Source organism: Phlebotomus papatasi, chromosome 1 (genome assembly GCF_024763615.1).
Source record: "Phlebotomus papatasi isolate M1 chromosome 1, Ppap_2.1, whole genome shotgun sequence".
Lineage (NCBI taxonomy): Eukaryota > Metazoa > Arthropoda > Insecta > Diptera > Psychodidae > Phlebotomus > Phlebotomus papatasi.
In genome coordinates, this window is record NC_077222.1 from 63,408,239 (window position 1) to 63,431,089 (window position 22,851).

At 33.8% G+C, this 22,851-nt stretch overlaps 1 protein-coding gene across 3 annotated transcripts in view; it reads right to left on the bottom strand.

The window, feature by feature from the left end:
- The window catches only part of LOC129799988 (adipokinetic hormone/corazonin-related peptide receptor variant I-like), a 49,242-nt gene extending 34,634 nt beyond the window's left edge, over window positions 1–14,608 (bottom strand). For all 3 annotated transcript variants that reach the window (XR_008751569.1, XR_008751568.1, XM_055844323.1), the window contains exons 1-2: window positions 13,949–14,608; window positions 1,575–1,765 (exon numbers count right to left, since the gene is read on the bottom strand). Coding sequence is in view for 1 of the 3 variants with exons in the window: in XM_055844323.1 (XP_055700298.1) it covers window positions 1,575–1,765; window positions 13,949–14,096 (339 nt within the window). In the remaining 2 variants the exon portion in view is untranslated. The remainder of the gene's footprint in view (window positions 1–1,574; window positions 1,766–13,948) is intronic.
- Window positions 14,609–22,851: the final 8,243 nt, after the last annotated feature.

A 22,851-nucleotide genomic window follows, 5' to 3' on the forward strand; every position in this document is an offset into this window, starting at 1 on the left:
CATTTTTTTGTTTAATATGTTAGTTTCATTTTAGTAATAAAGCGCGATGATTTTTAGGATATTACCACAGAAACATTCATTACCACAGAATCAGTGTTAGCAAGGAGACACTGGTTCTCTTCATGAACATTGTTTTCTGGAATGTGATGTCTTGGACAAGGTAACAAAATCCCCCAAAAAATTATCATTATGAAGAGAGAAGGAAATAAATCTTAATTTCTACAATATTGCTGATTAGCAGAAACCACAGAACAATGGGAAAACTCCCTGAGTATGTAGATATAGAAGTTTAAAAATTATTAATCGTTTAAATGGTTACTATTATATTAGTTCAACCGGGTAGTAGAAAATTTGAATTGGGATTGTCAGTAAATTTCATCATGCATTTTAGACGACAAGCTTTACTACAGCAAAAACCCGCAAAATATTTTACTGATTACAGCGAAATCTTTGAGTAAAAAAAATTGAACTTGTTATTTGATGGGTATCAATCGAGTCCCCGGCGAGTGGCCTTCAAATTTGAAGCCAATTTCTTACTTTCACATACAAATGCGTATGGGAATTTTTCTGCACTCGTGATCGTTATGCTAAATATTTAAAAAGTGAGAAGTTTTTCCGTATTATAAAATACCTTTCCGTATGGAGGGATAAAATATACTAAACTTTTGTTTAAATAAATTTTTTCCTTGGAGCACTGTGAGCTGAGTCCGAGATAAATTTAGGAATTGGCTTCAAATAGCTCCATATAAAAAGGCCAACTTGCCAGACGCTTGGCATCAATCAATTTCACATTTTTTACATTTCAACTTTACATGTTAAAAATATAGCACATGTTAAAGTCTTTTTTTTACTATGTAAAAAATGATGTAAAATGTAAAAAATTCGCCCAACCCTGCTTGTAGTCAGTGTACAAAAGGATGATACTCCCTAAACACTTTGGTTTTGATCAAGGGCGATAACTATGCCGCTCACGGTTAACTCTGAGAGCCGCAAAAAAATGAGTTGTCCGAAGCTTAGCACTTTAAGCTTTATGGTATCCTGGATGACAGCTGTCAAACACCCATATTAAAAAAAAACCTTTTTATGGTTTTTTTATCTGTTGCTTTCATCCTCAATCATCCGGAAAACGGAGCTTTGATTATAGTAATTGTAATTAGTATACACGATGTTCCATAGCATACAAAAGAAAATGATACAGAATGGCTTGTATACATAAATTAGAGTTTTAATGGTAAACTATAATTTTGTGTTCACACATATTACCAAGTTATATCACCAAAATTAACTAGAATTATTTTTCGGCGAATTCATGATTGAAATTGATCGATATAGAGGTAATTTCGGTAAATATATGCTTGTACCTTTGAAATTGGGATGTTAAATACAGGGAAATATGGCAAAATATCTGTAAATACTGTAATACTGTCAGCGAAAACATAGGAAATTATGTACGAGCTTTACTGCCACATGATGAAAGATAGATTATGATTAATGGCGTGTACAAGTTATGAGAGTGGTGGATTTAAAAGAATGCTACGATGCTACTGTGAAAAAAGAAGAAAAAAAACTTTTACCTCAACAGGAATCATGAAAAAGGCCACCATGAGGTCAGCAACAGCTAAATGGCAAATCATGAGACTAATTCTTGATCGCCTGTGTCGTTTGGAGCGAAAAAGTGTTATCACCACCGAAAGATTTCCAGCAGCTGCTATTGCAAACATTATACAGTACACTATAATGACCACAACCGAAGAATTTGTAAGACCTGCAAGCAAAAAGTCCAGGAAAGAAGAAATTATGCCTGTTGAATTGAAATTTTGCCAAACGCATCACTTTTGTAACAAAAGCATATTTATATTTTATACACTATAATAGTCCAAGAGGCAGATATTACGAGAAAATGTGTACACTACTTCTGACACTTCCACCTGAATCTTCTATGGTACTTTCACAATTTATATGAAAAATCCTCAAAATCTGTACACCACTTTCAACGTAATATCCGCTCTTTGAAAAAATCCCTCACTTGATGTAAGTGTACTTTCAACTCAGCTAACCCTCTGTTAATCTCTGCTCTCTACTCATTTTCAATTTTGTGCTGTTCTTAACAAAATTTTCCATCAACCTTAAGTCTCCACCATGAAATTGAACTTGACATTACGAGGCCATAGAGGTATTTAAAAAATTGATTAATTAGTCAAATATTATCTTAACCAAATGCTTGGCTCATATCATTTTCCGAGAATGCCATACTTCCGAGAAAAGCTGCGTATTATGAAATATTTTAGATATTCTTTTTCCTATGCCCTGCCAATCTCTATCATGAAATAAATGAGATTTCTCTTAGCATCTATCATAAAATTCTTCCTGAATTGTAGCAAATTTTAAGCTTCACTGAATCGATATTTCACCTTCGCTTGTTTGTCTTGTTGGTTGTTACTAAAGTAGCTTTAAGCAAACATATAGTAAATTGAATTGTTTTTATTTACACCAAGAAAAATCTCATTTAGAGGAATATTTTCTTTAAATACACCAAATTGTGATACTTTAAAAAAACAATTTTCAAGGAAGAATATTAAAATAATTAAACAATCAAGAAGAGAATTTTACAGAATACTTCTTCGTCATTCCCATGCTATTGCTCGTATTCTATGTAAAGAGAACATATTATCCAAAAAATGATTAAAATTACAACACTTGGACCAAAAACAACTAGGAAAGTTTCTTGAGATATTATGAAGTTTAATCAACTTGAGGATAGACTTGTAGTGCATCTTGACTGGAAACATCTTGGAATTGAGTCTAAGTACATTTCTGTAGCCCAGAAAAATCGTGAGGCACGACTAAAAAGGATGTCGTAACTTTTTAAGGGCGATTGGGTCACCGGTGACCCAAAAATGAAGTTTTTCCTACAGTCATCTAAAGCTGTGTTTTGCTCTAAAAAGTTAGAAAAAATTATTTGTTCTGACTCCCAATTTTTGACTCTCTCGTCCTTAAAGGGTTAAACTTCCGACTTTATTTGAAGTAAAAGTTTTAAAAATGAATTGATGATTTTTTTTTAAATCTTGATTGAGCTAAGTTTACATAGTTTTCTACTGGGTCCGGAGTCTGGACCAATAATTGATAGGGTAGGAGCATCATTTAAGTGCCATGTCCCATTTCATTCAACTTTAAATAAATTGATGTTTTTAATCAGTTAATTGAAAGACTGCGAAATACTCGAACTTGTGAGGTGCTATACAGCACAATTTACCTACAGTGGATGCGGGTGACTTTGCACTCCGAGGATGAGATTGCACTCTCTAAGGGTGACCTAACAACCATGCTTTTTGTAAGCTTTTCTTTAATTCTAGCATTTAAGAACGATCTTTAGATAATCCTTAAGTGCTTTTACGGTCTTTACTTTTTATATCAATCTTAAGCGGTAGAATTAAAGATAACCTTGCGAAAAGCGGATATGCAAAATCACTTGCATTTATGGCTTTAATAAAGTTCTTTGTGTGAGAATAAAATAACCAAGGACTTGGAAAAATGGGGCGTAAGGAGTCTATTGGTGGTGGTGGTCCAAATAAGGTTACTCTTGTTAAGCATGTGTTGACGTATTCATACCTCAGGATCAACTGATGATAATGTTTAGATTGAAACCGTACCATCGCAAAGCGGTCTTTAGACTAGACGTTTAGCCCAGTTCCCGAAGATCTTAAAATCCCAAATAAGGAGCAATTTTATTGCTTTTTGAGAACCTAGGTCACTTATCTTTAATAAATTCAATCCCAAGTTAATTTTTTCTAAAAAACCGTGATTGGTAAGAAATTACAGCAGGTAAGCCGTATGGCTAAGCCTTAGGTGTGAAGCCGGAGGCCGCCGAAATTCCGAAAGCCAGAATCCCCAACGCCAAAATTCCGAAAGGACCAAAATCCCGAAAGTCAGAATCCCGAAAACCAAAATCCCGTATATTCAAAATCCTGAAAAGGATGAAATTATATGGAGTATAATATCTAGAATAATTTATCAAAACACAGAAAATTTTTCTTTGCCTCCAGCGAGCGCGGGTGCAACCGTGGGAATAGCTATGACACTTTTAAGAATTCAGGATTTTGGTCCATTCGGAATTTTGGCTTTCGAGATTTTGGCGTTCGAGATTTTAGCTTTCGCATTTTAGCTTTCGCATTTTAGCTTTCGGGATTTTGACAGGGACCCGTTTGAAACCCGTGTAAGGCACATTATCTCTCTGCCTAAAGTCTTATGCTCATTAGGAGGCATGTTCACTAAAAGGCTTTTAAAGGTGTACAGTACACCCTTAACTTTAGAGGGATTCATAATAGCGGCAGGGACTTTTAGCCACGGAATCAGTTAGTCTTACATTTGGTGGGCTAATTTGAGAGTTTTGCAAAGTTTCCTCCATTTTGCGCAATTCCTTGTAAGTTTATCAGTTCATAATCACTTTGAACTGGTTCTTAAATCACTCAAAATATCGCTCAAAATAGCTTTTAGAATAATAAATTTTGCATATATTAGTTATAGGTTTATAATCGATAATAATTATAGTTGTCAGACTTCTCAGAAATTTTAAGGCCTTTCCACCGAACCCTAACATAACCCCATTCCATTGATAAGATTTTCTACCTAGTTTTTTTTAAATTTTTGATCTTGAAAAAACGTTATTGGGAATAATTCAATGAAATTTAAATGAAAAAATTGTACGATGCGTTTTAGAGCAATACCAAAAGCTATGACTTTGGTTGGAAATAAGAAGCATAGAGAATTGACAGACTTGAGGATTAGTCGAGAGACGACATAGCGTAATTATATTCGAAATAATGGTGAAACCGCATTTCTATCATTTTCCACTAAACCATCTCTTGGCTTAAGTCGTAAGTATGGCTAGGGCATAAGTCTCTATCTCAAACTGTTTGACCTTTAAGACTGGTAATGGCTGAACAGATGGACAAATAGGGTGATGTCAAAAATATCGAAATTTGCGGTTTTGAAAATTCTATCAAAATATGACTTCTTAGGGGACAAGAAGTCCAAATATACATATAACTTAAATAAACTAATAAATACCAGTTCGGGCGCTGTGCTTAATCGCATTGGACGTGTTTTTTTGCTGGCTCTGGATTAAAATATTTAGTAAAGATGTCAGTGTGTAGTTTGTGTAATACTAAAGTTGCACGAGAAGATGCCAGCAAAATTAGCTGCTGTGCGTGTTTTAGCAAATTTCACTTAGCGTGCCTTAAATTATCTGGGGATCAGCTAAAGGCGGTGAAATCAAGTGCGTCATCGTGGAAATGTGCACAGTGTCTTAAGGAGCGTAAAAACTCAACGGGTAGTAGTGCGTCTTCAGTTGGACCGAAGAAGCCTACATCTAGCAAAGATTCTTCGTTGGATGCATTCCGCAGAGTCTTTGAGACCAAAGTCTCTGAAATGATTGAGAACAATCAAAAAACCAACGTGGTTCTGGAAAGGGCCATGTGTCTGATTGATGAACTCAGAGTGGATACTAACCAACTCAAGCAAGACACTGTTGTTCTTAAGACTAAGACAGAATACTGTGAATCCCGCATAAGATCTCATGAGAGGAATGCTGAGCTTTGTTCTATCGAGATTCTGGATGTACCTGCTGACATTAAGGGAGACACATATTCAAACGCATCACATATGCTTACGACCGCGCTTAATGTCGATATTCCGGAAGAGGCCATTGCTGATTGCTACGTCATCAACTTGCCCAAGAAAAAGCTGAATAACAGGTCAGCAAGTAATAATATTCAGGGCAATCTCTGGATCGTTCGCTTGCTGTGTAAGCGTACACGAGATCGCATCCTTGACAATGTGCGCCAGAGAGGGAAAGATGGAGGCTGGAGATTAAACTGTAAAACCATGGAGGGACGAGACTGCTGTATTAGAGTGAGGGAGCGAATATCCATTTACACTAGGGAACTACTTATAGGTGCGAGGAAGGCTGCTGCTGATAAGGGATGGAAATATGTTTGGGTCAAAGATGGTAGAGTGTTTGTGAGGAAGAAAGAAGAGGACAGAGTTACTGCTATTAGCTCTTCCTCTGATCTCGACAAACTTATTAATGAACAATAATACGTCGTTGTACAACTCAAACTCTACCATTAATATTCTAAATGAAGGCATAGTCATTGGAGTGCAAAACATTAGAAGTCTTCGCGCTAATTTTGATATATTTGTAACTCACTTATCTTCCTTACCCTCTATTCCTGACCTACTATTTTTTACTGAGACATGGATACGTGATATTGAACTTAGCAATTATTTTCTGGACGGTTTTACCACTTATGCAAATTGCAATGAAAGCTATAGATCAGGTGGCGTTGCCGTGTTTGTGCGCATTAATATTACTATTAATGATCACCAAAAATACCAAATGAATTCTGCTGATTGCATTATTTTGACATGTTTGATTGATCATATTCATTTTGTTTTCATTTGTGTTTATCGAATCCAATCCATTCCTGTACAGATATTTTTAAGTGAAGTTGAAACTCTCTTAAATACATTTGATAACTCTGAAAATGTATATTTTCTGGGCGATTTCAACATTGATCTATTGAAGAATACCATTGAACGAGATAATTACATCTTTCTTTTATCTTCTTTCGGTTATGAACCTTTGATTGATGTTCCCACCAGATTTTGCAATGATAGTGCGTCGTGCATTGACAACATTTTTGCAAAAATTAATAATCGCAAACTTGTTAATGTTGGGGATGTTATTCACTTTGATGTGACAGACCATTCCTTTTTGACTCTGTCGGTAAAAGGTCTTCAAAATTCTAAATCTGTGTGTCACGCTGAATCTTCTAAAACAATCTCCTATAAAGCACTAAATGATACACTTCTTCTTGAGAACTGGGAGACTGTTCTAAACGCTGCTGACCCTTCCGAAGGCTTTTCTATTTTTTTGGAGATTCTAAAAGAAAAAATATCTCTTGCATCCCATACTGTTAAGAATTATTCGAAAAAATTAAAACCCTGGTTATCCAATACTCTTATTAAGAAAATTTCATTAAAAAATAAATTGTATAAATTATCTAAAAAGCATCCAAACAACCGACGATTAAAGAAGAAATACAAAAAGCTGTGCAAGTCTGTATCTGAATCTGTGAAAATTGATAAGAGCAATTATTATATTAAACGTTTTTCAGATTCTAAGAATAATTGTAGGGCTCAGTGGCGGTTGGTCAATGAGCTTGTAGGAGCGTGTGGGGGAGCAAAGTCTGAAATTGTTAAAATAATTTCTAACAATGTTACGTATGATAAAAGTCAAGATATTGCTAATATTATGAATTCATTTTTCATCACTGCTCCGATTAGAATCATTGACAGGTCTATTACCGATACTGATGCCCGGATTTATGATTCCTTGCATTCTAATTATGTGAATAAAAGTCTATTTCTTTTTCCTGTCACCAGTCTTGAAGTTTTTCAAGTAATTAATAGTTTAAAAAATAATAAATCTAAAGCTTTCGATGGAATTACTACGAGTTGTATTAAAAGGATAAGTCTAAATATTGTGGACATTCTGACAGTGTTGATTAATCGATGCCTAGCTCTAGGAATCTTTCCTGCTTGTTTAAAATTAGCTATTGTTATACCAGTATATAAAAAGGGATCCAAAACAGATCCGAATAATTACAGGCCGATCTCCTTGGTCTCTGTTTTTTCTAAAATATTTGAAAAAATTTTAAAAACCAGATTAGAAGGATTTTCAAATAAAATTAATTTTTTTAATAGGGATCAGTTCGGTTTCACTTCTGGATGCAGTACAGAAGATGCTATTTTGACTTTCATTAATGATGTTGATCTTGCTCTAAATGAGGGTGCATGTGTCGGTGCTATATGCCTTGACCTTACCAAGGCGTTTGATACAGTGTCCTATGATAAATTACTAGATAAGCTTTCGGAGGCAGGGGTCAGAGGTGTAGCTCTATCCATTTTTCAGTCTTTTTTGTCTGACAGACAACAGGCTGTTCGTCTGGGAGATTGTTTGAGCAACTTCGGTCCGCTGAAACATGGTGTCCCACAGGGGACAGTTCTGGGACCTCTGTTATTCATTATATATCTCAATGATCTTCTTAATGTTAAATTGGCTGGTAGAATATTGGCTTATGCTGACGATTTGATGCTGATTTATCGAGGTAGATCTTGGTTTGAAGTGGACAATATGATGAGGAGTGATCTTAAGATTGTTAGGCGCTGGCTGAATGATAATCATTTGGTTTTAAGTAGCAAATCTACTGCTATACGTTTCCATCACACTTCGCTTTCCTCTAATAGTTCAATCGCATGTCACATTCCAGATTGCAACTTCAATTGTGATGAGGCTTGCATCGAGATCCCTTTCGTGGAGGAGATAACATATTTGGGGATGGTCGTTGATAGTCGTCTTACATGGAAACCACAACTCCGTAAATTAACGAACTCTCTCGCTCCCGCTATTGCTAAGGCCTTCCAGGTTGGCAAATATTGTCCTGAAAACGTTGCACGATCTTTTTACTTTGCATGTGTGGAGTCACGACTTCAGTACGGGATAACAGCCTGGGGGGCTGCTTTTCATTCTAACTGGAGATCAGTTGAAATGGCCCAAAGGACCGCTCTTAGGGCTCTCTTCCGTAAGCGTAAATTTGACTCGCTCTTTAAAACTTTTATAAAGTATCGTATCCATCGTATCCTTCCGATAACCCTTTCATTTAAATTTAAAACTCTTCGTACATTCTTCATTAGAGGCGGTTATCTTTCTTCTAGGCGAATTAGATCTTTAAGGCTTGGTCCATCCATTCCTGTTCCACAACCAAAAACGGAATGGTTTAAACGAACTTTTGTTTATTTAGCTCCAACTCTTTTTAATTCATTACCTGATTCAATGAAATCGCCAACCCTAACTCGAGGAGAGTTTCTTAAAAGTCTGTCTGCTCTCCTCTGGAGAGAATATACTTCAACTCGCCTACCTGTCACTGATCTGGATTTACTATTCCGTGCCTTGTGATCGGGTGGTTGAATGGGTCCGGTGTGATCTTACTGTGTAATTTCAATAGCCCATTTACATTTCTTTTTGTGACTTTTTTGTGTTTGAGGCTCGGATCTTGTAAGCGTAGTCCCAGGTTGGGATCTCTTCGGAGCCTTAAGCTCTTTCTCTGCCCAACAACTATGTAATGGGGCTTCGCTTTTACGATTTTGGCCCTGTATATCATTTTTTGATTCATTTCTTTAATTTTTATAATTTTGTATTCGAATATTTACTAGTAGGTTGCAGTAGGAATGGCATCGGTCTCGTTTTTTCCGGTGGTTATTTGGTGCGGGGTTTTCTTTCATTTCAGTGACTTTCTATGCTTTCGAATTCTAAGTTTTTCCATTCAATTTTTCCATCTTTTGCTCTGGCGTTGCGCCTGACTTTTTTGGCTTTCTTTCTTTTTTCTTCGCTTCTTTTTTGTAGTCTTTTTTATTTAATTCCTCGCGCCCTCCTTTTTCTTGATTTTTTTTTCTTGAGTTTTTCCCTTTTCCCTTTTCTCCTTCTTCTTTGCACAGTCTCTTTCTTACCGCTCCTTTTTTCTTCATTTTCTACACGTTCTACTAATATTATTTTACTATTAAAATATTCTTGGATTTATAAGAACAAAAATTGGTGATTGGAATTTCTTTTTTGTTCTTCCGAACTCAGCAACGACAATACGAGCCACTTATGTGGCCCCGCCGTTGCTTTTGGCCCATCTGTCTCGCTTGCCCTGTCCCTGCCTTCCCATAAGTGAGATTGTACGTGTTTTTTGTTACATAAAGTATTACTGAATTATTGAATATTTTATTGAATTGTATTGATTAATATGTAACATGCTTTGTACAATACTTTTCGGCATATACGGTCTGTGAACCAAGGTTTCTGCCGTTTACTTGGGGAGACCGGTTGTGAAGTCGGTCGGCAGCCGCATTTGAGATATGATGTTGGAAATAAATATTATTATTATTATTATTATTATTATTATTATTATTAAATAAATAAGTTAGAACTCGCGGACTTCGAGCAGTAATTACGATATTTCACCGCCAAATTCTAATGCAATTCGGTTACAAATTGGTAAAGAACTGATTATGAACTGATAATTAATTTTTAGTCGAAATTCAAATGTGTTATCTTTAAGGCCCTTAAGATATTTTAGACAATCTTTATTTGCGTAATTTGTGGACCAGTAAATTTAAAAACCAATTGCTCATTTTACAAAATTTTATAAAATCTCGGAACTATGAACATAGCAATAGGGCCTGTACAGACATGAGAATTATTCGAGAGACGGATTATCGCGTAATTACAGTCAAAATCACTGTTAAGCTATGAGGCAGAACTTCAAATTTTGCAAAGCTATGACGCTTCATCGCATCCTATGATTACATAATTATCTCAAAAATTAAGAAAACAAATTATGAAATATCATTATGAAAACAAATTTGCATAATTTTTCTTATGAATGTCTTGCAGCTTTGGGCATTAACTGAATTTGCAATGAAAGTATTATACTTTGTACAAGGTCAAACAAACTCATCACTAGCTCATTCGAAGTGGCTTCAAGTGTGGCATGGCTTTAAGTATTCTTGCTCTTTAATTAAACTTTTTCGAAATATAGTAATTATAGCACTATACTTTGGGTAGCCTATAGCACAACCGTGTAAGGATATTCGCTGGAGTATTAACAAAAGTTACACAAACAACCTACATATTTAATGTGAAATGACTTTTGAAGAAATAATAACCAACGCATGAATGCTTGCATACTTTGAACTGTTTTTCACATGGCGATACCTTTTTTTATTGTTTACTTTCCCATGATTTAAATATCAATCTCAAAATGAGCATAAAACTCCATAAAAGAATTCAATTTAATACATGAAATATCATTACTGGTTCATTAGTAATTTATTAATGGTTCACTTTGTGAAAAATTTCAGGAAATTTCAATATTTGGTTCTTGATAATCAAAATTAAATGCTCAATGTTCATTTGATATAAATTATAGATTAGATTTTAATATTATGTATTTGTATTGATTATTATGATCAGCTGCCGATTGTGTAGCAGGATAAATATTTTGAAGTGCACTCCTATCTATCAATTAAATGGAAAAATACAGTTAAAACCCAAATAGATTCGGTTTGATCCTCGAGAATATTTGATAAATAAAATTCATACAAAGGACCTTTAATCGATGACCCTAAGCCCTCAGTGTATGGCACTTTGAGACAAACCTTTACTGCTAAATATTACAGGCTAAATATTCTCGGGGATCAGCCTGAGTTTATTTGATCTCTAAGCCTTTCCCAAAACGTCAAACGTACATAAATTATTAAGGAGTAACATCTACCAAAACGCCCAAACTTATGATTTTTTGTGAAGTTTTTTTTGAGTTTGTTGATGAATCGATTAATATTACATTTTTTAAAGTTATTACTTTATGTGTTATGGCCGGCCTCTACACACTAGAGAAATTTATGTCCATATTGAAGCAAATTCTCTAACCATGTGTAGAAAAAACTCTTCAATATGGACATAAATTTCTCTAGTGTGTAGAGGCCATTAAGGAAAACAAAAATATATTTTATTTCAATTTTGAATACAAAAGCAGGACCGCATAATAACTCCTGCAAATTTTATATTTAGTGATTCATTAGGTTCTTAGATTAGGAGTTCTTGGAGATATAGGGTAAGTGTGCCAAATTTCGGCATAGTTGCATATAAGCACCGAAGTCCTAAGTTTGAAATGCAATATTTTTAATTCATATTGATATTTTTTGTTGCTACCTTTTCGGGAGGGTTGTGTGGAACCTTCAAAACTAGTTTATCATCTTTGTTTTCTTTAAGTCATTTCCTAAAATATTGAAAAATTAATAAAAATATAGACATTGCTTTGGGCAGTACTCCGGCCACTATGAATGAAATACCGGCCAGCTTGTTTGTGACCACCTTTTGTGGAGCAACGGATTTAAAATTTCAAAACGACATATGGAACGAGTTTAATATTTAGTTTAATACGTTTATATGACCCACAAGCCCTGAGATCTTCCGTGTAATTAGTCCTGAAGACCTGAAGAGTAGCATCCCAAATTTACGCGCAAATTCCCGTAGTAATTTGCCCTTCCTGAACTCTTCCAAGGCCTTTCCACATCATCTTTTTCATAGAACCTATGGTTTTTTTCTCTGAACATTGTAGAACTCGGAAATTGAAAAGAAAACATAAAATGAATAAGAAATTGAGGAAAGCAAAATATGTTGCCGGAATAGACTACACTACCTCACCGGAGAGACGCTCAAAAAGTATATAGTTTTTTACGCGAAATATAGGATCCAGCTGGGAAATTTTACCCGAAATTTAAAGATTGATTCACTATTAACATAAACAGAAACAATCTTTAATGAAAACTAATCAATTTTCATGAAAAACACCGAAGGAAAACCTTCTGCACTTCACCACAAATTACAAGACTGCTAGAAACACAAATGATCTGTCACATTTTTTGTAAGACTTTCTACACTGAGTTTTTACAACGCAATTTAAATTAACATTATACCTAAAATTTAACGATCTTTGTGTTAATACATCCTAAAGTGAATAAATATTTAAAAGCAAAATGAATTCATCGACTGTTCGAAGATTACATTCATAATTTTAATTATTTTATTCGCTTTGCCGAAATTACACTCAAAGTGGCCGAAATTAGAAGCTGGACGAAATTTGGCACACTTACCCTAACCCCTTAGTTCTTTAACTTTTACTGAAAATTAAATTTTCAGAGAGTTTAAAGTGATTCACATTATTAATCTCACTTACAATAAGCTGAGCTAGGCTTATTAATGGTATTTTGTTTATAAATAATCAATTTGTATTTAACATCCGCTATTATACGCAAATGCAAATGATAAATAAACACGACCGAGAAAATTTAACAAGAGACCTTAATAAGTATGCATTTCAAATTTGAATGTTTAATCAAATACTTAAATAAATCTTTGATAGTATTTTCATAACATTTCAGGGCGTATTATTCAAAGGTTTCAGTGAAGTTTCAAAAATTATAAACGAATATTTATGGAGCAAAATGTATGATAAATTGTTTATATAGTAATAATATTTCAAGCAATATGAATGAATGGTGATGCAAACATTGGATTTAATTAGTTTATACCGATTTGCAAGAACATGAGGAGTTAAATTCATTTGACTACTTTATTTTATTCAAACACTGAATAACATTTTGACAAAAATATACGACAGAATTAGTTATTTGTCATTTTATGAAATATTTAAACGTCGCAGAAACTTTGCCAAAATCACGAAGTTTCTTGGAAGCAGATCGTTTTTTTGAACTTCCCACAATCAAGGTAACTTTGCGCCCTCATTTGTTACATATCCCTAATAGGAAGATGATGACAAGAAAGTTTAGGGAGTATTTTCCTGAGTGTAATGCGATTAACTTATGTGATATGGAGGTATTAGTTTAAATATCTGTTGAGATTTATGAGTCACAGGAAGCATTTACCTACTTTCTATCATTCACTTGAAGAACAAAACACCAGAGATTTCATTGTGTGGCTTCACAAGAATTCTATAGAATTCCCACAAAATAAGGAATGATGAATGATTTTTAGGATTCAACAGCCAACCTTCATTCTACAATATTTATTGATTTCAAGTGGTATATTCTCAAAGGATTCTCAAAGTGAGTATAGAATTCCGGCACCAAAGTGAATTTAAATAACTAAAATACGTTATATGGTTCTTTTTCATGGTGGAGCATCTGGCAGGAAACCATAAAAAACAATTCAATGAGAAAAGAAAAAAATAAAAAATAATTAGAACACTTAGGTTGTATTGTATTTTCCTGTTCCATATATACACCTCTATATACTTCTTTGTAAACTTAATTAACGCACCCTGTGGTACATTGTCGGGGTTTGGGGTGATTGTTGAAAAATATCCTGTGCTATTTACTGATGTATTGTGCTTTAATCCTGTAAGTTCCACTGAGCTTATATTATAAAAGTCCAATTGATGCGTTTCGATCTCCAAGAGGTCTTCCATTACTAATTCCAACTAATGTTCCTGCTATCCACTTTGTACTTAACATTTTTACTAATCCTCTGCAATTTGTATGAGCCACATTGACGCACAAATATTCCACAAATCTTGCAAAGCTTGGAGCACTCAAGAGCTTGTAAATATGAAAAGCTCTCTTTTGCACTTCAATAATATTTCTCAGAGAAAATTGTACAATTAATCATCCTTTTGAGTATCAATGACAACAAAATTAAGCATCACTTAATTTTATGGTGAATGCTTCACTTCACACATTAGATTTTTTCAGTACAGTTGGGCTTAAAAAAAAGCTTCTGTTAGGACACTAACATAAATATTTTATAGGTGTCACAAAAAGTCCACTCGTGAAATTCCAACAACTACCAACCGGAAGTACCATCGAATGAAATTAAAGCTCCTCTTCTTATGCGTCACGGTTATTGTCAGCTTTAGTGGGTAGGAGGAAATGGAAAAACGGCAAAGGATTAACACTTGGAGCTTACGACGATGTGAATGGAACGACGGTTGAAGTTAAACTGCTCACTACAGAATCCAAACGTACTCATTCACTGTTTCCTCATCGTGAATTGAGGGAGAGAGGAGAGTGAGACCACAGAGAGTTTTTCGACCAAAAGCTCTGTCGCTGAGTTTTGTGCGCACTTCCTACTTCTTAGGAGCTTCCTCTTCAAATCCTTCCCCTTATATATATGCAAAGCGATGCGTCCACAGTGTTTCTGAAGTGCGACAAACAATGCGGAAGGTTATCATTTGGCAAAAAGCTCACATATTTGAGCTTCCTCTGTCTTTTGAGGAAAAAAGGGATTTGAAATATTTAAAAGGGCTTTTAGGGCACCAAAGCGACAGAGCGAATATAAAGTATTACAAATCTTCTATGTGAGTGGTACACAAGGAATTTGAATAGAATGGGACTATAAAAACACTATTCCACACATATCACAATTCTCACCACATCATCCGTAATCTGTTTTAAGTCTCTCTCATCTTATCGGATTTTCCTTCTGACAAATAAATCACTATGACTCTTATTGGATAGGATTTTAACCTCAAGCCCAGGGACAGGATAAGATATAGTCTGTCCGAAAAACCTGTTGAATTCATACCTTATTCAACACATTATAGAGATTTTACGATTTATTTCTTATTTACCATGTTATGTTTTTTTTTTATCAATCACTACTATATTTACCCACAAGATATTTATGGGTGTCCTCACATCAATCGTACCGGAAGGAATCACTCGATATATTTATTTTATGGTATTTGTTCCGATTGAACCATATTAGTTTGAAAAATAAAGCATAAAAAGAGATAACAGGAACTGAGACTTCGCAGAATGTTCTATCTTACGTACTCTTGTCTAAGACAGCGTGACGGTGGATGTAAATAGTCACATATGGGTTTCTGAAAAATTTTCACCTCTGTAGGGGAAAGACGGGGAAGACACCTTTGAAATGGAGTACCTGGATGGAACTAGCCCTTATGGTCAGATAATTTAGCTCTACAAAGGAATTGTGAAGCTGAATTGCATGATGATAAGGCTCAGTTCCGTTTTAAAATGGTAGGAAAAATCTTAATTTTAAAACTGACGCATTTCTAAGGTGCCCCAATTCCCCTATGAATTAATCTTTTAAGAGACCATACCCAGGGGCCTCTCGACATTTCATTTTTCCATACATTTTTGTATAGAGACACTGAAGACTATTGGCATTTTTTTTCCTAAAGAGAATTGACTTATCAGTCTGATATATTTCGAAATCTTTCGTTAAAAGCTATCTGAAAATACATATTTTATAATGTTCGCCAAAATTATATAAAAACTACGAGCAAATTTGTTTAAGCTGCAATAGCTGTTTAAGGTGTTTAAGGTGCAATAGCTGCAAAATTTTTACAAGGAAAATTGAAAAACAGCTTCACTTTTTATTAGGCTTGATGGGCCCCTGCCACACCTAAAAACAATACCATGAAAAACAAATATACTTATAGCAATGAAATAGTAATGGAGAAGAGTTTATGCTCACAATTTTCGGCATTTCAAAAATAATGGTCTTTCACCCATTAGAACGATCACAATGCAGGGGAGACCGTGGTACAATTACCCAGAGGTAGAAACACACAGTGCAATGGGCTTTTTTACTTTGCTTTAGAACGTACAAATGAGCAGTAAAAATTATTTGTTCAATAAAAAATCAAATTTGATCAGTACTCAAACTAGAACTTTTAAAATAATGATTTTTTCGCAGAAATTTTGGCAAAATTAAATTAGAAGTGAAACTGGATTCTTTTTTCTAATTTCAAAAGGAATTGGAGCTAATCATAATGCAATTTAGCTTCAGAGTTGAATTGTCGAGTTGAATTATATCAGGGTAAAGTCCAGTTCCATTTAAGAATAAGAGAAAAACACATGATTTGAAAGGTGCCCCAATTCAAAGGTGCTCCACTTCCCCCTACACACTGGTAAAAATAAAAGGGTCAAATTGACCCTTTTCGAAAGGATGGATCATATTTGACTCTTTGAAAGGTTCACTTTTGTATCTCTTGAAATTTAGTATGCACATTTATCACGAATAATCATGTTTTATTGTAAACTTATTACTGATATCATATTTCTCTCATCTGAGCGAACACCAAAGATCACTTTTTCATTGTTTTTTTATTCGTTTATTCCGGAATTAAATAGATGTCAAAACCGTGACCCTTTCGAAGGGTACCTGGTGACCCTTTCAAAGAGTCAAATATGATCCATCCTTTGGAAGAGGGTCAATTTGACCCTTTTATTTTTACCAGTGCAGAGGTTTTCAATTTCCAACGAGTATCTTTCACATCTTATCCTAAAGTACAATAATTAAAGTATAATATCTTAAAAAACAAAAAAAATATACAAATTATAATTTTTGATATAATCCCAAATTGTTGCACTCCGATAGGGGCATTAATTGTATAATAAATGAAGAAAATAATAATAAAAAAATCTTAGATGTTAATTATTGTGAATATGACCCATTTTTGCAAAGATTTAAGATTTTTAATGAATAAAAGATTTTTTTACTATCTAAATTTATCTTTTACTCATAAGTTTTAATTTTGTTCTGGACATATTTAATTTTTATAGGTAATTGTTTTTTTTTTGCCTTTATTTACTTGTTTTTGTAAGCATAAATGGGATCATCTAAATTAGATTAAAAATTTATAGGAGGGAAGTTGGAGAACAGAAGGTGCCACCCATTTTACACTTCATTTGAGTGAACCGCCTACGGCGACTAATGCTCACTCACTGAAGATTGAAGACAGTTACTTTAGAACCACAAAGCAACTTTTCAGCACCCATAAGGATGGTAGAGGTTTGGCGTATCAGAAGAATAACGGATGAGGATTGATAGTTTACGGCCGTAGACTGGGTTAACATGTGTCGAATAGGCCGTACGCTCTACATTTTTCATTTCATTTCATTTTCATTTTTCATTTATTTCGAGTACTGCTTTTGAGCTAGAGCTCTTGAAAGCAAAAATTTAGACAGAGATATAGGTGTACAAAGACTTCAATGTTTGTGTGATAGCGGCCACCGCCGTCTTAGCGTTGGTAACCAACCTCCAGAGTAAAACGGTGGAAAACTCTTTCTCAGGTTGTATGAGCCATCTGCATCAAAAAACAGGAATAAGATATATACATATGAGAGTATAGGAAGGAAAAGAAAAAAAAAAACAAAAAAAAAGCAATCTAAGATGCCAAAAAGAATTGGATAAGCCTCCGTTTCCTGTCCCTAGAAAGTTCATTCCAGAGAATTACTCCCTCAATAAAGAGGGAGCAATGTAGAATACCGCTCCGCGAACCCGGCCGAATTAAATTTTTAATAAATTTAATTCACATATTCACTTATTTCCAAGCTTATTTCTCCGCAAAATTTCTTGACAAATCATCACAAACAGCGTCAAGTACTCTGAAAGACCTTCTAATTATTTCTAACCGCATAAACTGCAACATATTGTACATTTTCGAAGAAATATGTATATGTTACACATGTTTTTTATATGTATACCATATAACATGGCAAAATGTTTCTTCCTCATCTAATTGAGTAAATAGTTCTGCAGATTTTATGTTTTTTTCAATAAAGATCTTTAAATTTTGCTTTACAAAAGAATAGGTTAATTTACCCGATAATGGAATATTTAACAATAGTTGTAAATGATGGAAATAAGGAAAGGTCTTGAGCCAGCGGTTGATGTAAGTTTTCCACTATTAGATTCCTTCATAGTTCCTTGACCCTTTAATGCTGGCACAACATTCCATGAAGGAACAAGGCCTTCCCACAAGGGGATTTCTAGACATGCATTATTATTTTTTCTTGTGTGGGATGAGGTTGTCAGTCCCATGCCCGTGGAATCAAGGGCAGTGAAGCTCACTGGATACAATCCGAATACCTTAACCGCCAGAAAAATTCCTGGTGACCTAATGGGGATTCGAACCCGGGACACTTGCATTACAGAGCGAGTGCTCTACCACTTGATCCATTGAGTGCCCCCTTTACCCTTTAAGGTCGAGTAAATCATAGGTAACCCATAGAGAAAACAATTTTTTAGGCCTTCGGGAACTGGGCTAAACTTCTAGTCTGAAGACTGCTTTAGGAAGGGAGGCTAATTTAGTTAAAAAAAAATAGATTTACTTTTTATTTTCTAAACTATACCGAAAAATAAACTAAAAATGTACCAAGATTTTTCAAAATCCTTTTTAGAGTATTTTCGAAGATACAAACACGAAAGCAAAGCGCTCGGGCGAATATCGAAATCTTTAAAGCGCGTTTTCTCCACTTCACATTTTTACGATTTTGGCAAATTGACGGAAAAGGGTAAAAAAGACTTAGGGTAAAATGAGGTAATTTGGAACTATTCACAATTTGGGACATTTGAGATTTTCTCATTGTTTCAGATGAGCAAAGAGAAAACAAAGATCGCGAAATAGAATAAAAAGACGATTAAGGAGAAAAGCAACAGCTTTTCTCCTTTAGAATCTCTAAAACAGTGAAAAAAATCTCAAATGTCCCAAATTGTAAATGATTCCAAATTACCTCATTTTACCCTATTGAAATAATGAAGCGAATAAAGACTTTAACATTTTCTTTAGAATTAAATTCTCTTCCAGTTGGATCAAAAAAAATGTAGAAACCGTATTTTCTATGCTTTTAGAGCATGTTAAAATTAAAATTTTACTTTCAAACTGCATTTTTATAAAAGCAAAATCTTAAAAAAAAAACTTCTTTCAATTTTCTTAGTTTAACTATGAAATACATTTATGAAACTTTTTTTGCTGAAACTGTCGCAAAAAACAGCTATTTTTTGTCTCTATAATTTAGGCTCTCGCCCCTCTCGCCATAGGGGTTATGTGGGGCTTTCAATTATAAACTTATATTTTTTTTGTAAAAACACATACCTAGTTAAAAATATTTACTCATATAGATTTTGAATTATAAAAGTACCAAAGTACCAATTTTATCCTAAAAGTTCTAACAACCTGCTTGAATTTGTGGTAGTTTCTCATCTTTTTTTCTCTTCTGAGACCAAAGCATGATATTGAAATTGATTGATATGAATCCCATTAATATGGGCCACTCCCAAAACTTTTCTTTTAGTAATACCACAAGATATATATTCCTATGTACATTGTTCAAGTTCACATAAAATAAACGTACATGAATCTCAAGCATGTTCAAGAAATGCAAACATCTCCAATAGAGCGAGAGAGATAGGTATGTATATAATACATAAAGAATGTGACATTATTGAGCTAAACTCTAATATTTCACCATTATGTATTGTATATGCACGTAAACCAATATTTTGTGAATATCATATTCGTTAGTAGAGCGGAAATTTTGTAGATAATGTTATGTTACTAACGAATCTTGCAAAGCTATTCTTGAGGCAATTTACATACACCTTAACAAAGTAGTTGAAGAGGAACTCTTGATTAGCTGAACTCTTCGTATGACATATGTTCAAAATGAAAGAACTTTTAATTATACAATGTCTCTATTGTACGTCTTCGAGATGTCTTCTTTAAAGCACACTCATTTAATTAAAAGTATAAGTTTTTTTTTTAAATATAATTTGAAGCACTATCTTAACATTTATCTTGGGATTTTATGTCTGAAACTTAGGCGAAATGGCTCTGCATACATTTTTTTATATCTCAAAATGCTATCCTTAACCCTTTAGGGAATTTATTTTAGTTTTTATTTCTAAAGAGTTATATTTTGCGGACAATTGCAAAACGTTATTTAAACGTTAACCCTCTAACGGTGTTTTCTTTAATATGCGAAAAAAAGTTCTAAAACAATGTTTTTGAGGATAATTATGATCCAATAAAGTTGAAAAAACCATCCATTCTTCATTATCTCTTTTAGTTTAGGCGCTAGGTGAGAAAATATAAAAAAATTTTGAAACTCTATTTGCTTCTAAAATTCACATTTTTAGTTTTTACAATTTTTTTTAAAATAAAATACACAAAGTAGAATGACATATCTTTCAGTAAAAAATAAATTTATTTTAGTCAGATAACTTAAATCGGTATTTTTATGGAAATTGGAAATGAGTTTTTTTGCACAAATATTTTTTGTTGCTTTTACTCTGACCTGTCACACAAAACTGGGAATAGCAACAAAACGAAGAGTCAAAATGAGTTCAAACTTTCAAAAGGTGTTAGTAATACTATTACCGAGGACACTATGGAACTTTTAAATAAATAAAAACTTTGTAATCACAGTAAATGTGATTTTTGTGAAGACCATCTTGAGACGGTCTTACCCAAGGGAACGAACCTCACTTGAAAAAAATGTACAAAATTTAGAAAAAAAAAAAGAAAAGATAAGTTTTCGGAAAGAAAAAGAAAAATAAAGAAAAAAAGAAAGAAAGAAGAGCAAGGAAGAAATTGAGAAAATGTTTAAAAATTTGTTTTTGTATTTAAAATACTAAAAAAAAGATTCACAAGCCTAATCAATTCTTACTTGGTCAAGTATTTCTTTTATGTTGAAATTCACTAGTATGAGAGTTTAAACACTTATCTTCTAAATTCCAAGAAAAAATTTCTGGATGATATTGGTGTCTGAGGACAAAATGTGCACCTTGGTGACATCTAAAACATATCCAAAAATGAAAAGTATCGATACTTTGGTTCTTGTGATATTCCCAAAAGAGTGGTTTCTGAAAGATTCAAGAAATGAAGGAGAGCCCAAGGAAAATCGCAATCAATGACGAAGAGCTAAATTTCCAGTTTTTGGTCCTTGTGCACAAAATACGGAAAACTTAAAGATTCGAAAAGGACACGCTTGTAAACAAAGTACAACTCAAAAGAAGTTTTATAAAATAAATAAAATACCAGCTAAAAAATGAAGAATTTTTTTATAATAAGAAAAAAGATAAAGAAGGAAAAAAAGAAAAGAAAAAAGGAAAAAAAAGAAAAAAAGATGTGTACAAATTTCTTAAAGTGATGTACCCTTGGTCTTACCTGATAGAAGGTTAAAGAAAAATGTACCATTAAAGTACAAGTATGACAAATCATTTAACAGAAAATATTTGGTTTTTGGATTTCAGATGAATCTATTCCGAGAAAATATTGTCCACGGAAAAGTATATTTTTTCCAAAGAGGTCTCTGAAAATCAGGTCCCAACGACCGAATTTTTAAGATATTTAAATAAAAATTTCAGATAAAATTGTTTTTCAATGTTGTAATTTGATATGCTTAAGAACTTGAACAAAATAAATAAGAGGTATGTTGAAAATAGAATTAGAGAAAATAAGGTGTTCCTGTAGTTTTGACCCACTTAACCACTTAAAAGGTCTAGAAGTGAAACGGTCAAATGGTTTAAGTAGAAAAACGATTTGAGCTTTAGTAGACCTCCTCGTAAGTATTTTTACGTTTTCCCTTAGTTATCTTTTAATTTTTGATTTCAATTTTTTTCAATAAATATGTTCGATAAGTTTTAAAAATGGTGCAAGAAGACCTTTCGTTCTTATATGCTTTTTGGGTAGCCTGTGTCTTTGAATCAGTAGGGGGTAGGGCTATAGCCTTGGACGACTCAAGCTTTGTACAACTCAGTATTTAGTTTTTGGGGCAATCATCTTATAGATGAACCCTTAATAAAAAAAAATATTTAGTTGATATTCTGTCTTCCGTTCTTAAATGTCCTTAATGAATTTAACCTATGGCTCTTTTCAGAAAGTGAGGACAATGGGTCATGGGTCAGATTGATTGAATAAAAATTGAGTTGTCTGAAGCTTAAGTAGTCCAAAGGTAGGAGCGAGCGGGACACATTTAGCCAGCAAATGAAGCTTTTTCTTCGCGTACAATTTGTGAAAGTAGCGCTAGGATTTTGGCTGTAGGAAAGCTCTATAAAAATATCTGACTTTAATGTTAAATACGTAACTTAAACCTAAAGGAAAAGGAACATTATAAAAAAGTCAATTTCAAAAATGTCACTTCCAAATGGTAACATTACTAGAAGATGGTGTTTTTTCATCTAGCAATTATCCACATAGTAGTGGAAAATCATTTGCAGTCTTATGCCCTAGACACACTAACGACTTAAGCCGAGAGACGACTTAGTGGAAAATGATGGAAATTTAGTTTAACCATTATTACTAATATAATTACGCTAAGCCGTCTCTCGGCTAATCCTCAGGTCTATCAAGGCCCTTAGTCTGTCACGAAAAATTGGCTATATCTGCCCCGAGGCCTGTTTCAGTAAGT